Source organism: Haemaphysalis longicornis, unplaced genomic scaffold (genome assembly GCF_048455015.1).
Source record: "Haemaphysalis longicornis isolate Haplotype H1 unplaced genomic scaffold, Haemaphysalis longicornis Haplotype H1 scaffold_11, whole genome shotgun sequence".
NCBI lineage: Eukaryota > Metazoa > Arthropoda > Arachnida > Ixodida > Ixodidae > Haemaphysalis > Haemaphysalis longicornis.
The window spans coordinates 59,647,133-59,662,433 of record NW_027526214.1 but is presented as its reverse complement, the minus strand read 5'-3'; the positions used below and the strand labels follow the sequence as shown (position 1 = coordinate 59,662,433).

The 15,301-nt window shown below is 47.5% G+C and overlaps 2 protein-coding genes across 2 annotated transcripts; one reads left to right on the top strand and one right to left on the bottom strand.

Moving 5' to 3' along the window:
* The first annotated feature begins 1,823 nt into the window (after window positions 1–1,823).
* On the top strand, window positions 1,824–4,145 carry LOC144160853 (uncharacterized). The gene is made up of 3 exons (XM_077691982.1): window positions 1,824–2,277; window positions 3,026–3,244; window positions 3,989–4,145. Exons 1-3 carry the CDS (start codon window positions 2,108–2,110, stop codon window positions 4,143–4,145), a joined length of 546 nt encoding a protein of 181 aa, XP_077548108.1. The 5' UTR covers window positions 1,824–2,107.
* Window positions 4,146–7,173: 3,028 nt separating this feature from the next.
* LOC144160657 (uncharacterized) lies at window positions 7,174–14,952 on the bottom strand. Its single transcript, XM_077691877.1, has 5 exons — window positions 14,522–14,952; window positions 13,324–13,566; window positions 10,106–10,277; window positions 7,742–7,890; window positions 7,174–7,394 (listed from the first exon to the last, which is right to left on the bottom strand). Exons 1-5 carry the CDS (start codon window positions 14,733–14,735, stop codon window positions 7,174–7,176), a joined length of 999 nt encoding a protein of 332 aa, XP_077548003.1. The 5' UTR covers window positions 14,736–14,952.
* Window positions 14,953–15,301: the final 349 nt, after the last annotated feature.

Sequence of the window (15,301 nt, the reverse complement as noted above, 5' to 3'; positions counted from 1 at the left end):
ACATGGTCGTTACAGTTTTCATGCACTCTCTGCCAGTCGCTTCCTTGTTTATTGAGCATGTCCACAGCTCCCCATTTTTTCATTCCTGTGGTCCTGTTCCAACCTTCCAAGACATAATTGCCTATGACCGGTGGGACTTCTAGGTCTCGGAAGAGAGTCTCGGCTAACACGTACACTTATATTATTTCCCATTAGGCTGCTCTTGAATTTCCACCCACTTATCAGGCTTTGTGCCTCCTTGCATGCATAGTTATGAACCTGAATAAATATTTATTGAATTTGTTTTTCTCTTTCTGTTTACGGGGTCTATTGGTGTCTTTTACAAAATACTCGGCTCTATTGATTGCACCTAAATCGCTTCTGTAAACGTTCTGAGTAAGGGCTGTAGGTCCTTCATTTGGCTCTGGGCCTGGCTGCGTCCCAGCGTTGAGTGTGCATGTGTCCGCTACTTCCCCTACGTCTCCTAATTTGCCTTCCTCAGCTGCCCGGGTCCCAATAAAAAAGCTACCGCTCTCCCACCTAAGCGCCACCCTAACTTGTTCCCTACCCTAGGACTGAAGTGAATCTTGTCCAAATGGGAAGCTTGCCTATGTCCAATACTGCCCACCACCCCGTTCACGTCTGTCACTTCAAGCCAGAGTTCCCTGCCGCGCCTCACGATCTCCCTGTTAGCAGCGAGTGCAACCCGTTCATTGTGCACGCCCTGCTTCATCACCTCCAGCATGGTGAAGACTGCAATGAGCAGAATTCGGGCCGTCGCCCGCAGGTCTTTTACCCCCTTCGCTATCTCATGGCGAAGTTTTTCTCCCTCTCCCTTTAGAACATCGTTAAACCCGGCGGCAATCACCACAAGGTTTCTAGCTTAACTAGGCAAGGCCAGCTGCCCCCTCGCTGCAGTCATCACCGTCTGCAACATTTGACCGGGGAAACATCCAACCTTCAAACGCTTATCCTCCTTAACTGTTTCCTCTATGGAAGCGCTGCTCCTCTTCATGTTAGAGTCTCCCGTATTGATTACCATGCTATCATGTGCCAAGTTGCGCTCTCTACTAGTACCCGGCTTATCGACTGGTTTTGCTGGCCCATCTTGCAGCACGTCGGAGTAGCTGTTTCCTTTCATTGATTCCACCTCTTGTGTCACCTGGGTGCATGCCTCCACTTCGCTGTCTGGGCCGAGGTGTTGGTCATTTGTTGGCGAAATGACGTGGCTTTCTATCTTCCTCTCATCTCCTTCTACCTGGCATTTAACGGCCCTCTGCTGGTCGCGTTCGTTACTTAGCGTTGCCTCCAGTTCTGCAACACGCTTAGCTAACCCTGAGTTATCCGCTCCTACGCGTTCTAGTCGCGACACCACTAAGCATAACCTACACCCACCTGCCCCTTCGTCTGCCTCACCGCTATTCCTCTGAAACTCCTGTGCGTCTACCTGCCGCGGACAGCTACCACACTGTACCAGCTTTCTACGCGTCATGTGGGCAGAAAAACCCGACCCAAGGAGAAAGAACCGTGCAGGTAAATGACCATTTCAGCAGAGAAAGGCCAAATCATTTAACCGCCAGCCATAAGCGAAAGGTGGCGTAATAATACTTCGCTGACGACGCGTTCTAGTTTTATGCTACGGAGAATAACCGAGGCCTACGTTATTTCAGTTGACACTGTGTAATTGATTATAATAGTACACTAATCTTGTTTGCCATTCCTCGTGAATTTGTTGTATTATTCTTTTCCCTGGCAGGTGGTTGTATATATTCATTTTTTTTAGTTTTTAAGAAAGTGTCCCAACACCAATATTTATAAAATAGGCACGTATGTTAAAGGAGTACTGACACGAAAATTTCGTGTTGCGTTTTTTTTGCTGCAATGGGTGGCTACCACCCCAGTGATCATAGAATGGTACATTAAATGGTCTGCAGCAGCGTAAATAATTAGTTACAGCCTTCTTTATACGTGTCAGTTTCGGTTTCGACTCAAACACCAGCGAAGCGGCCGCCATGACAGGACCTAGTACTTGACGTCACTGTTGTGGTAGCAGGCGCCCAGAGCCCATGACGTAAGTACAGAAACTGTGACGTTCGCAGCGCGAGCGGCGCGGCGCGCATTCACCGGCATGTCGTCTTCCGACTCAGACGATTCGTGGTCGTTGGACGACGTTGACATTGTAGGTGTACGCGCGGCCGAACATTTTAAGTTCGACCCGCTGGCGAGCGAGGAGTCGGACAGCAACGAAGCCGTCCAGCACGACGACCCAGAAGCGTGGCGGCTCGGAAACACTGACTGGTAAGATTACATTACGTTATGCACTGCCAGATAGGGAAGTGCGAAGCGTTGGTAATTTTTGCAGAAATGTTGTGCTGAACAAAAAAACAAATCTTGCTTGGACCAGACAATTACGTGATGCCGTAGAATAAGCTGTGACGCGGTGTGCAAAGCCTTTGTTTACATGCCTGCCGATCCGCGCCGCAGCGTTATTTGCCACGAAAAGTCAGCTACTCGCGGTTATACGAATACTGTAGGCTGATTTATTTCACGCAAAATGTACAGCCGGCAATAATAATACTAATAAAAAAAACAGCATAACGCCGCTTTCCTGTAGGTCCTATCTTTTTTATTTGAATTTCAAGTGCATGCTAACTAGTCACTCCGGTGATTTCGCGTTCGGTACCTTTGTGCGTGTTCTTTGAAATGTTTTTTCCTTTTGGTAGCGTCCCACGGCTGTCGATGCGCAGCAACTTCGTACACATTCTTAAAAACGAGGCCTGTTTTTTTCAAGCAGGTGTGATTTTATGAAATGGGAGCAATACAACGGACGCGTGCGCGCGTGCCGCATGCAAAACGGGTGTGCTTTATTCTTGTTCTTTTCGCTTTTTGCCACGGCGGCCTAGACTTCGTATGGGATGTAAACAAGCAGACGAAAAAGAAAATCGTGCATAAAGATATCGGCGCAGCTGTAGCATGTGTACACCAAATAGTGCGCTCGCGCGCTTGCATTGAACTTGGATAAGGTATACAAATGCAATCTTCGCAGGTGTCAGTGCGGTCTGTGCCGCACAATGTCCAGCTCCTCAGAATCGCGGTGCTGCCGCGAAATCCCGCGCGTGGATGCCCGGGTGCCGGAGGGTGAGAAGTGCATAACTTCCCACCAGACTTTTCGGGACGGCTGCCTCAACATCCACGCGCTGGAAATCGCGTACTATGCGCTCATGGAGAACCGCCCAGCACTCCTGGACGGCATGGACATCCACAGGTAATATGGCTTTTCTGCATTTTTTTTTGCTTTTGCTTTATTTTCGCCTATTCACTTCCATGTAGGCGCAAAGCTCTTTGTGTCCCTTCCTGTGATTTAAACGCCCAATTTATTTGTGCGTGTAACTTTATTCAGGCGGAAGGCTTGTGTCTCACGGCAGTATTAATTTGCAAAGTCATTGGCGTCCACACCTATCGTCTGTCGTTTAAAAAAATTCATTGGCTTTCCCGGGGAGCACTCGGTTCCCACTGGGAGCGGCGTGCATTGGAAAAAAATAAAGTGTAAAGAAACTTGGCGCATGCAATTGTGTCTTTTTTGGGGGGTATGTGTGCCTCGGAGTTATGATTACAACGAATAAAAATAAACCAATAAAATAAAATCTAGGAACATGAATGCATGAAAGATAAACCTTTAGGAAGGCCGTGCACTGTGCAGGAAGCTTCGCCAGCTTGTCATCCATGTACAGAGAATTATCCCGGCCAAGCAAAAGTACATTTATACAGAAGCTATAGATCCTGGCCAACTCGCTGACATACCGTCGCCTTAAAGACTGCTTAATTTTCACTAACCTTCGAAAATGAAAACTCGCAATCTTTACGTGGAAATGCCACCCATCAGAAGGATCCATTGAAAAGAGCTTCTCAGGAAGCAAAGAAAATACAACAGATACTTGGTTTGTTGCGAACAAAGCAGTGTGGTTTTCCTGGCCTTGCGGCAACTGCTGCAACGTGTTTTTCATTTCAGCCGCTACAGGTACACCGCGTACCGCCAGTTCGTGCGGTGGATTTGGCACGTCCTGGGTGCGGGCCGCCGGGTCCCTTTGCCCAGCTGTGTGGTAAACAGTGTCAGGGACACCTTCCCATCGGAAGCATACACGGGATTTAAGTACCCCGAGTTTTGAAGAGAAATAAATGAAGTTTATTCAAAGTTCTGGTGTGATCATTCATAACAAAATTGCATATCAGTATCAAGGTGACAATAGGAACCTAATAACCGAAACAGTGATGGCAGCGGTATTATATTTTGGAGCAGGTGCTGGTGGCTTCTTGGGACTCATTGGCCAGTTTATTTCTACTTTTGTAAAAAAAAAGGCCCACACCCATCTTTCACTTTGTAACATTGAGTAATAAAAAAACGCAACAGACCCGAAAGCCCCCGCAGTCCTGATCCACTGGTTATTACAGCAAAAGAAAAAGAAAAAACAGGTGAGGTAGAAGTTTGCAATACTCAACAAAATGTGCACACATCGACACACAGGTGTTGATCATAAAGCTGGCTGCAGGAAGTGACAGACAGCTGCAATGGCTTAGAAACATGGCAGGAAGCCTCTCAGAAAGTGGGAGATAAGGTGCAAATGCACAAATACTGCCAACATTGGTGGTACTTTATGCAGGCCAAGTTAACCTCAGAGATGACTCGCGCGTTCCATTCTTTCTTCCAAGTACCCACTTCCCCTTAGCAAGAATAAACTGGGTAACAACACACACTTTAGGAACTCTGTGGCAGGTTTCCAAACAATTGGAAATGCATAAACAAGGATAATAACCCAAACATAGCTCTCACTGAAAAGTCAATTAGTAGAATGCAAAAATAATTATCCACATGTTAATTTTCTTTTGTGCAGTTCATAAAAACCCACAAGGTCACTCACATCCCCACGTGAACAAAATTTGCACATGCAGATACCCCATACTGCAATAACATAGAGCATGTCACCAGAACAGACCAATCTTGCCATGTCCACAGGGAAACATGTGAACACCACTTTTGCAACGCAAATGGCACACACACTACTTCACCACACGACAACAGGAGCACAGTAATCAGGAGCGGCACCTGGGAAAAATAGGCGGCGGCTGATGGTGTAGGTGAAGTGGCTGAGGGGAAAGGTTAGCCAGAGGGTACAGCAGTTCTCACAGAACCACTACTTGCTTTATGCAATCCCAAGTATGGAGGGGAGGAAAGGATACCCAAAGCAAAATTCACCAGTGGAACGCATTGGTCCAGGCTTTGAATTGGCAGCTGGGACTGCAAGTGGAATTTGTCCGCACAACCGGAAATAGACGCAGATGAGGAGGGCGGCAGATCCCTAAGCAAATCGGAGGAGACTTTTTAAGCTCTGGAGGGAGAGCACTTGGTTATGCACAGTGGCAGAATCGTACTTTTGGGAGCTACCTGGTGAAAACAGAGTTGGTAAGGGTGCAACAGGAGGGCTGGAAATGAGGAGGAAGAGCCGGAGTACTGCTCTGATGGGACCTTTGGTGTTTGAGAGCGCACCTAGAATGCCGTATCGAGGAGGAAGAGTCGGAGTACTGCTCTGATGGGACCTTTGGTGTTTGAGAGCGCACCTAGAATGCCGTATCATTTGTGGCTGGCAGGTGTCTTGATGGGTCGATGTAGTGCAGACAGGCCGACAGGGAGTAAAATGTGAAGCTGTAGAAGTGCCTAAGAGACAACGTGAAGTGTCTTCAAACTGAACACCAGGTGCTGCTCTTAGGGAATTGCAACAGCCACCCAGTAGACCGTAATGATGCGAGACAGAAATTTCCAGGAGCTGCTGGACACCATAGACACCTGGTCGTCACAAACCTCCAACACAAGTGTGAGAGGTAAGAAACCTGGTCGCCAGGAAAGCAATCATCAGCCATTGAGCTCGCAGTGATGTCACCAGACCTCATGAGAAGCTTACGAGAATGACGATTGACAACATTGAAACCCGAAGTCCAGGAAGTAACCGGCTGCGGCTTATATTCGGGAGAAGATGTGAAAGGAGGGTCAGTGCTAGTGTTCCGACAAGAGCAGTTGGTGGAACAGATTGCTTAACTGCTTCAAGAAAGTCCTGAGGTGGAGTACTTGAAGTAGGTCAAACAGATGCAGACTTTGAAAAAGACAAAGCAAGGTCAAAACCAACCTACCAAGAATGGTCTGGAGAGCTGGTCGAACACAGCTTTCCCATCTGCACTACAGGAGAGGAAGGAAGCACGCCGACAAGATTACATGGCAGTACGGGTTTAACAACCTGAGCCAGTTTGCAAGCAGCCGTGGGACGGCTACAGATAAAATGGCAGAATCTGACAAGTAAACATGAATTTGTTTGAGAACTCGAAAAGAGTAGGCAGGGGGCACTCCATAATTTCTGGCAACATGTACAACGCTTACACAAACATGCCAGATTTAAGCAGCAATGTGGCCACCAAGAGATACAGATCCTTTTGCAGAGGTGGACAGCACAGAGCCCATGCTGTGTGGGATTGGAGCTGTGATCAACAAAGAACCTGCTTCAGGCAACATGCAGCATGAATGCACTCTGCAGGACCCATGCAGAGACACGCACGTATGGGAAAGGGCAGGCCAGAACGCATAATACAGAAGATTTCGGGGAGCGCCTTGGGTCGGAAAGTGAAACAATCGAAATGTGTCATAATCCATATCCAAACTCGCACAGCGACAGGTCTGGGCGGCTTTACAGCAATCCTACTGAAGCGCCTAAGCCCAATGCAGTGCCAGGCATGGAGAGATAGGTTTGACACCATGTTTGAGAAGGGGCAGGCACCTGGAAAAGGAAGCCATAGCCAGACGATGTTCATCCCCAAGAAAGTGGAACATCCCTTCGGTTTGAACGGACTTATATAGGGCAGGGGAGGACGAGCCAACAGCGCCTACCCAGCCTGATGTACGCCGATGATATTGCCCCAACAGACACCTCCTGTTCGCACCTGGAGGTGCGAACGGTGTGTCGGTCTGTACCTGGTTGCCGATTTGACAAAGGGACCGGCTACTTGGCTGCACATGAGCAATGGCTTCGTGGAAAGACTCTGCACAGCCAGAATGTTCTGAGGGCCTCAATCCTCTGGACCTTCAACATGATGGAAATTGTTAGGAGACTTTGAAAGATGGTGCCCGTTCTGATAGAAGACGCTGTCGATTGCCTATGTTGATCCATATCGTGACATGCGGGCTGCTACAAGCGCCTTCTTCAGCTCGGCAGTGGTTGGTACAGCTGGCTGTTCTTCCACAGGTTCACCCAGCAGCGCAGCGGCACTTGAGCTCTCATCAGGTAGCACACAGTTCCCACCCAACACATCATCAGGTGGTGGAGGTCCAGTGATGAGGATGTCATCCACAGCTTCCCGAAGACGTGCCACATACTCTGCACAGAATGCCAGTAGATGCTTTTGTAACAGAGAGACACTAATGCCAACAGCCAATGTCAGTACCCTTCCAAACACCGACTCCAGTGTTACATTACAGCTGAGCTATAGTGCAGCGCTCAATGACACCTTTTTAGAGTTTTGTAGATTGATAGACTTGAATGAACCGCTAACCTTCAAACAATGGTTACTGCAAGTGGCCATTCTAACAGCAGATATGCAGGTTCTGAAGGGGTAGTAGCATCAATGTATGACCCCATGCAGAGTGGGAAACGTTATTATAGCCAGGTAGTGGCTGCACTTCACTGCAGTCACCCTCAACACTTGAATGCCAATATATACGCACTGTAGGTGGGTGGCTTCTTGATTGCAACCACAGTGCAGTCCCCAGTTCCAGCCTTGGGCATGTTCAGCTGCCACCGCGGCTCCCCAGCCTTGGTCACCGCCTGGTCTCTACCCGCATTTTCGTTGTAGTGCAGGGCCGCCAGTGTACACCTGTGGCAAATTGTCATGCAAAACAGCACATTGCATGCCAATTAGGTCTCTGAAATTCTTAGTGAAATGTTCGAATTTAGATTTTCTTTACAATTTCAGAAATTCCGCCACAGATTTCACAAAATGTAGTGTGCAAAAAACCTTGGTACCCAGTTGAATCTCAATTACGGCTGTGGCTGATATGAATTTCGGGGTGATATAAATTCAAGTTTTCTGCCCAAGTGCATTACATACAAACGGCACAATCTGGAATCCTATTGTGTGGCTAACAAGACAAGTTAGAAATCCTTGCATGTAAACTTGGTCACAGGATTTTTATGATTAAAATCCTCAGGTTGGCAAGTATAAGCTGTGGCAGCACTAAGGGAAAAAAAAGGCCGATGTATATGCTCGCCAGATATCGGCGTCGACGCGGTGCGAGAAAGCACCGCAAAGCGGGCAGCAGCGTCCGGGTTTCTTGTCCGTCTGGTTTTGGGTCATTCCTTTTAGCAGAAAACAACCAATTTTTTTTAACATGCGGTAATCGGCTTCCTTGAGACAAATTGCAAGCTATTTCTTTTCTAAAGCGCTCATTCATTCGTGGCTTCTTTGGCTCTCATCGGGGAAATCGGGGATTTGCCATAACCTTTTCCAAGTTAAATAAGGGATTTCTGGCTACATCGCTTGCAGTATTAGCATCAAGGGGCTTGTCTGCAAGAACGGTGCATGACGAGCAAGCGTTATCAGTGCCAGAATTCTAGCCGCGCATTCCATTCCATTCGCGGCTACCGTGGCTAGCGTAGGAGAGCGATAGCTCTTCTTGACCCAAATAAGGGAGCTTTGGTTACATCGCTTGCAGTACTAGCATAATTGGGCCCGCCTCCGAGATCTGTGTATAAGAAGCAAGCGTTATCACTGCCCATATTGCTTACATACGGCCAAAATAAAACACACCTGACAATATTCGATAGCAACCTAGCTTAGTACATCGAATTCTTGACATCCGGCCCGTGTCCTGGCGTGGTTGAGAGGCTGTGAGCTTGGCTTCTGTTTTTAAGGTCCATGGTTCGAATCTTGGCAAGGCCTCGCTGCAATTTTTTTTTTTTTTTTTTTGCTGTGGGCGTTTTATCAGCCATTTTTTGCAGGGTAAACAAAGGGTGCCAGAGTACCTTGCCTTTTCATCTACAACTGACGTTCGGCTCTAACCTCAGTAGCAAAGCAGCGCTGAAATTTGTTTTTCTTACGCAGTCCGTACATAGCATTATTGATTGATTGATTGTGGGGGTTTAACGCGCCCACGCAACGCAGGCGATGAGGCGCGCCGTAGTGGAGGGCTCCGGATTAATTTTGACCACGTGGGGATCTTGAACGTGCGCCGAAATCTCGTACACACGGGCGTTTTTGCTTTTCGCCTCCATCAGAAAAGCGGCCGCCGCGGCCAGGAATCGAACCCGCGACCTCATGCTCAGCAGCGCAACGCCTTAGCCACTGAGCCACCGCGGCGGGTACACATAACATCAAGGTAGGGCACCAAGTTGCAAGGAAATAAATGGTCCGAAGTTCGTTTTTGTTTATCCACCACCCTTATTATGTTCAGATTTGACGGTGATAACTTGAAATGCATTTTGCAGGATTTCAAAATTGGCCCGCAAGCATTCGTAGCAATAAATAAAATAAGGCAAGTGTATTTTTTAGGGCAAATCTAGGGTCCTGATTACTGCATTTAAGCAATCCAGAATAACTGCTCATAAACGGTCAAAAATAATTATTAAATGATGGCAGAGTTCATACAAATGTGTCCCCCAACACACATTGACGCAGCGGCTGACGTGTGACTTCGTCGGTCTCTTGCAGTTACTCGCCCTCTCCTGCGGGTTGGCGTGGTGCCGCCGAACGATGCCGACACTCACGCGACGCATGATTTCGTGTCCATGGCTTTACTCTGAACCATTGCTTTTTTTTTTCCGTGGTCAGTCAGGTACGACACTACGATGAAAGCTTACATTGCATGCTTGTACATTTACTGTGCCTCCACAGTCCTGCCCACATTAAAGAGCTTAATTTTTTTAACTTTGTTAAGCTGCAGTCAACTTTACCATGTAGGTCTGGCTTTCCCACAACTGACTGCTCAGATATTATAAATGTTATCTGGACGTGCTGGCCAGCTCCACTTTATTACCTATTTACGTGCGTTGCATTTCAGATAACATGATCAGTCTACATTTATTGTACTTACCGTGCCTCCATTCCAGCGCTGGAGAACGACAATGCTTTTGGCGCAAAGCGATTAATAATCGCATGAAACGATTCCACTCCTGAAGTCTGAAAATTCGGCGACACTTGGCGGATGTCGTCGAGGAGTCGCTTCGTGCTGACGATGGAACGCAGCTTGTCATATGCATCTGTTCCTGCAGCAATAAAACCAAATGAAAGATAGTTCCACGTATGTAAAATCAAGTTTCAGAAACAATTTTCGATAACTAGACATTTTCAATAATTAGCCGCAAAGTTGAGCACACAGCGCGGGTTGCAATGGTATTTGGGACTTATCGCTAGAGTGAACTGCAACACAGAGTAGTTCAAACGCTTACCCCGTTGATACATCAAAAGTGAAGCCAAAAACGGGTAAAATTCGTTAGGGGCACTGCGATCGCAAGACTTCAAAATGTAGCGCAGTGGTAGGATACTCGCTTTTAGCTTACAATGATCAAACGATTCCTCCCACTGGCTTGCAGGCAAAATTGCCTGGAGCAGCACACCACTTCTAATGAACCGAAAATTCCAATTACAGTCAAACGCCGCGATAACAAAATCCCGCGGCGCAAAATATTTGCGCATCCCCGGCGAACACCCATAGACGTCCATGTATTTTATATCTCAAGGCAATGAAACAAATTTGGAAACTGATCCCGCGTTAACGAAATTCGGTGCAAGTTAGGTCAGAATTTTACCTACCCATTGGAGGTTAACTGTGTTCAATAAGTGGTCAAATGCATTCTTTTTGTACTCAAAGTGCGTAAACTTCTGCCACAGCACCAGGGTTCGTACGAGCTTCAAAAGCGAAAATTCAAGGGTTTTCAAGGACCAGAAAACACATTTTCAAGGCCGCCGTCTAATGTTTTATCTGCGATTATTTACAACTTTTTCAACACAGTGCGAAATTTCGTTATTGCCCAATACCCAAGCACATTAGTGCACATTTAGATAGGCGATAACGGGTTCGTGAATGCTCCCCCAGTTTTATTTTTTATTTGACAGCTGGCATTTAGAGGTCTTTCTTTTTTCTTGGTGTTTTGCTGAGGCTGTTTGATTTCAAAACTTCATAATGTTGCCTGCATCTTCTGCTTTGTCAGCAAGAATATGAGCTGAAATTAAATCAGCAAGTGTTGCTGCAAGGCAGGAATAACTATGTACACGTCCACCATTTGCACGTAAAAGCAAACGCAGATGGAGCGTATGAGGCACAGCAAACATGCAATGAGCGGCCGTCCACAGACTAAATAGAACATGCAAGATAGAGAAGAGAAGCTGGCCTTCACTGGATTGTATCATGACATGGATTCTATTGAGGAATGCTGTTCACAATGTTGACTCGTAATAATGACAATCCACCAAACTCGTAATTTCATGCAATACACTGAAACTTGATTGTTACAATGTTTCTTTACATTTTTAACACCTAAAATCCACGACAAACACTATAAACTCTTGTGAAAAGATAGGGCCATTGGTTCTCTCCAGAAAAATCAAGGGTTTTCAAGGACCCTTTAAAAATTCCAGGACTTTCCAGGCCTTGAAATTGACACTTCTAAATTCAAGGGTTTTCAAGGTTTTCAAGGACCTTCCAGCTTGCGTTGGAATGCGTACAAGACCGCAACTGAAGCATATCTTGCAGCTATCAAAACGGCGAAAGAAAATTTTCTGTCTAACGTCCTTCCATCGATGCTTGCTTCAAATATAAAAAAATTTTGGCGGACCATTAACCCTCCTTCTTATGATACTATTGCCTTGCATGATTCATCTGACAAACCCATCCCCAACAATCTCAGTGCAGCACTTCTCAATGCACGCTTGCATGGCCGCTGTGGTGGCAGCCGTGGAGGCAGCCTCGCAGCGGCACCACCGACACATGGTGACTCAAGTCGCGGCTTTGGCTTGGGCTACGCTAGCCCACTACCGCTGAACAGCGCGCGTGCGTTTGTTGTTTGTGTGCGGCGATTGGCATGTTTGCTCTCAGTAAAATGCCTTCGCCAGCCCAAAAGTGGAGGTTTTTATCGCTACGAGATAATGCAGCCATCGTCGCCCAAGTCAGTGGCCCAAGTGGAGGAAGGGAGTATAAAGGGAGGATAGCGCCGACGAATTTGGAAACGCCTGCAGCTAGCTCAACCATTTTGAAAAGCAAGGATCCCACCAGTTCTCAACAGCGCACGTGTGCAAGACAAAACAGTGACGGATGTGGCCTTTCTGGATGTCAACAAAGCGGTGCTCACTTAGTTTTCTAAACAGTACTGGTGCAACGAGGTGCCACTCTGTCTAGCAAAGTTTGTAAACAGAAGAAGCTGGGCTTCGCTTGCATGATCGGACATACTCGGTGCCGAGGGCCAGGGCAAAAAATGTGCAGAGAAGGTGAACCCATGGAATGTTTTGGATTCGTTTGACACAACCTCGTTGTTCTTGGGTGCGGACGACGACAAACAATGAACCACTTGTACAGTGAGAGCTGAACTGTGACGTTGGCTGCAAGGTAAGGCTCACGAAGTAATATAACCGACTTTGGGAAATACATTTTTGGTTTGTGGCCAATTTTCCGGTCATTTGTTTCATTCTCGCAGCAACGAAATTCCCACAAAAGCAAATTTTCTGGCTTTCCCCGGCGGCTTCGTTATTGCAGGGTTCGACTGTACACGATTCATCAGCAGCCTAGAGACCCATACATATTGCATCGCCTCCTGTATTTTTACAATGCCAAACGCATCAGCCCGGACCGGCCAACCAAGCCCTTTCCTACTCAGGCCACTCTCCCCTAATCGATAGCCTTCCCAGCGCTTTAGTCACGTGAATGGTTCATTTTGGGGCGACGCGTGGTGGAAAGCTGCAACGTTGGCAAAATGTGCTCCGCCGCGGCTCTGAGTTTTTCAACGCTGGTGCAAGTGTCATTACCTGGCAATCTCAAACACTGGTTGCCTTGGCAACCAGGCACAAGGCTTTTTCGAATTCCGATAAGGTTGTGTGATCCCGGTTCAGATCAGGGCCCCACCTTGCGACATGTGGGCACTGCAGGCGTACCACTCACTCGCATTGGGAAGCACGCAATCCGTTTGGCTTTGTAAAATACACGAGGCTATGCTTATTGCTTATGGTTTTCTGTTTCTAAAAGCAAACACTCGTTGCTCATGTGCACGGAGGAATAGTGTAGGGGCAAAGTCATGAAATAGAATTGGAACGAAGTCAAACCTGGGTAAATCCACTTGCGTGGCTGGAGTTGTCCGTGCTGGCAGGTGCGGTACAGCTCGCTGTGCCCGTCATGAATGTCCTGCACATGATTGAGCATGGACAGCCACACAGCAACGGCCAGCTCGCCATCACCTGCACCCACCACTACGGCATGGTACATGTGCAACACAACAGAGTGCGACCACATGGCTATGGTCTCACAGCCCCTGACTTTTGCAGCTGCCGCAAGCTTCTTCTTCAACCCTGGAAAACAGAAAAAAATGTGGTTGTTTCCTCTTCCATAGGAACCAGTAAAACATGAAAGTGAAATGTGCATTCACAGGACCAGCTGAATGTTCACTGTGCATCAATATGAACTTGCACGTTGCTATTTGTATTTCGTCAGAATGGCACCATTAGACGCGCCGGAGCGTTGCATAAATCCGACTGAAACCACAGGTGCTCGCAAATCGTCCTTGCGAAGGAAAACAAACGGGTTGTCAGCGAATCGTTTGTTGAACACACGGTCCGCTGCAGTGAAAGGAGCAAAGAAGCAGCGGACTGGGTGACGAGCGCGACATGCGCAAGTCGGCTTCTCCGCAGCTTACAGTGCGCGTCCCCCGTACACGTAGGCGCTGGCATCCAGCCACCAACTGTCGGCGCTCATTAGTGTCATGATGCAGCACCCATGGTCTCCACAATCTGCTGCTGGCGCCGCGCTGGCGCGGCGCAGGCAGCAGATTGCAGAGGTCACGCAGCACCCTATGAAAGGAAGGCTATAAGGTGCGTTTGTCGTCCCATTCACGCGTCTGTTCGTAGTGCAGTCGGAACAGCACCGCGTACCTCCCGTAACGGCCAGAGAGTCGTGGGATTGAAACCGGGCGCCGCCGCATCAATGCCACTTTTTCTGGAGACGCCACTACCGTGACGGATACCACGTCACCAAAATCTTTGTGTAGCCGGGCATAAAACACTTTCGTGTTAAAATTACAAGGTTTTCATGTTTGAGATGCTGTTTCATCTCCTAAAATTTTAGCCTGCATTATTCCTAGCTGGCCTTTTCCAGAGCAAAGATGCTGAGCAAGAGTTAGGCATGAATTCTGCTTAGATGAACAGCCTTTTCTCTGTTGATAAAAAAAAAAAAGCTGTTACCAAAGGCTGCCCAACCGCTGTACCAGCCTACACCATTTTAAACCACAAGAACAGCAGTGAAACCAACCTTTGGCGACGTGCCATGCGTCAAAAAGATGGTCAACATCAGGCTGCTCCGTCCGGAAATACTTCCGTACTTGGGGATGCCGGTCAGTCACTACCTCAGTGACACGAACACCATGGTCAGTGAGCTCTTTCAGAGCCCTCTTGAGTCCCTCGAGCTCCATGTGGTTGCTTGATGGCACCTCCGTACTCTGTGGAATGTTACCAATGTAACACATGAAGGCAAGACAGGCACAACACCAACATATTGTCACACACCCCTAACCTCTCAAAAAAGCACTGATCTCTTATTTTTTGCCATTTCAAAGCAAATAAGAACATTCTCTTAGACATTGGCACCTCAAATGTTTCTGGTCACTGCCAACCTGCAATAAACACTGACAATAAACACTGAAAATAAACCTGCAATAAAGACGGAAAGGGTGGGCCTTATTCACCACGAAGCCCGTTTTTTTCTATTGTTTCTAAAGTGCCCGCAGCAAGGGCTACAGCTTGTATTGTGCGTTACATAGAGCTCTCAAACTGCGAAACGTTACTGTGAGAGAAGCACAGTAATACCTCGTTAACTTGAACTCGGATATCTCGAAAAATCGGCTAAGCCGAAATTTTCCGAGGCACCGAACCATTTCCTATACGTCCCATGTATTCGTAGCCCTTTATTTCGAAGTATTTTTGGGTCAAACTGCGGATATCTCGAAATCTTTACTGAGAGGGGAACGAAAATTTCGCCGCCGCCGACCGTTTCACAAGATTCGTACGATGCTGCCGCGCATAAGTCCCTCGA

Coding starts and splice junctions, on each gene's coding strand:
- LOC144160657 (XM_077691877.1), bottom strand. CDS start 14,735: ATGTGTTACATTGGTAACATTCCACAGAGTACGGAGGTGCCATCAAGC. Junction 10,278..13,323: donor ACGCAAGTGGATTTACCCAG/GTTTGACTTCGT, acceptor TTATTGCTGCAG/GAACAGATGCATATGACAAG. Junction 7,891..10,105: donor AGCGCTGGAATGGAGGCACG/GTAAGTACAATA, acceptor AATTTGCCACAG/GTGTACACTGGCGGCCCTGC.
- LOC144160853 (XM_077691982.1), top strand. CDS start 2,108: ATGTCGTCTTCCGACTCAGACGATTCGTGGTCGTTGGACGACGTTGAC. Junction 2,278..3,025: donor CGGCTCGGAAACACTGACTG/GTAAGATTACAT, acceptor CAATCTTCGCAG/GTGTCAGTGCGGTCTGTGCC. Junction 3,245..3,988: donor GACGGCATGGACATCCACAG/GTAATATGGCTT, acceptor TTTTCATTTCAG/CCGCTACAGGTACACCGCGT.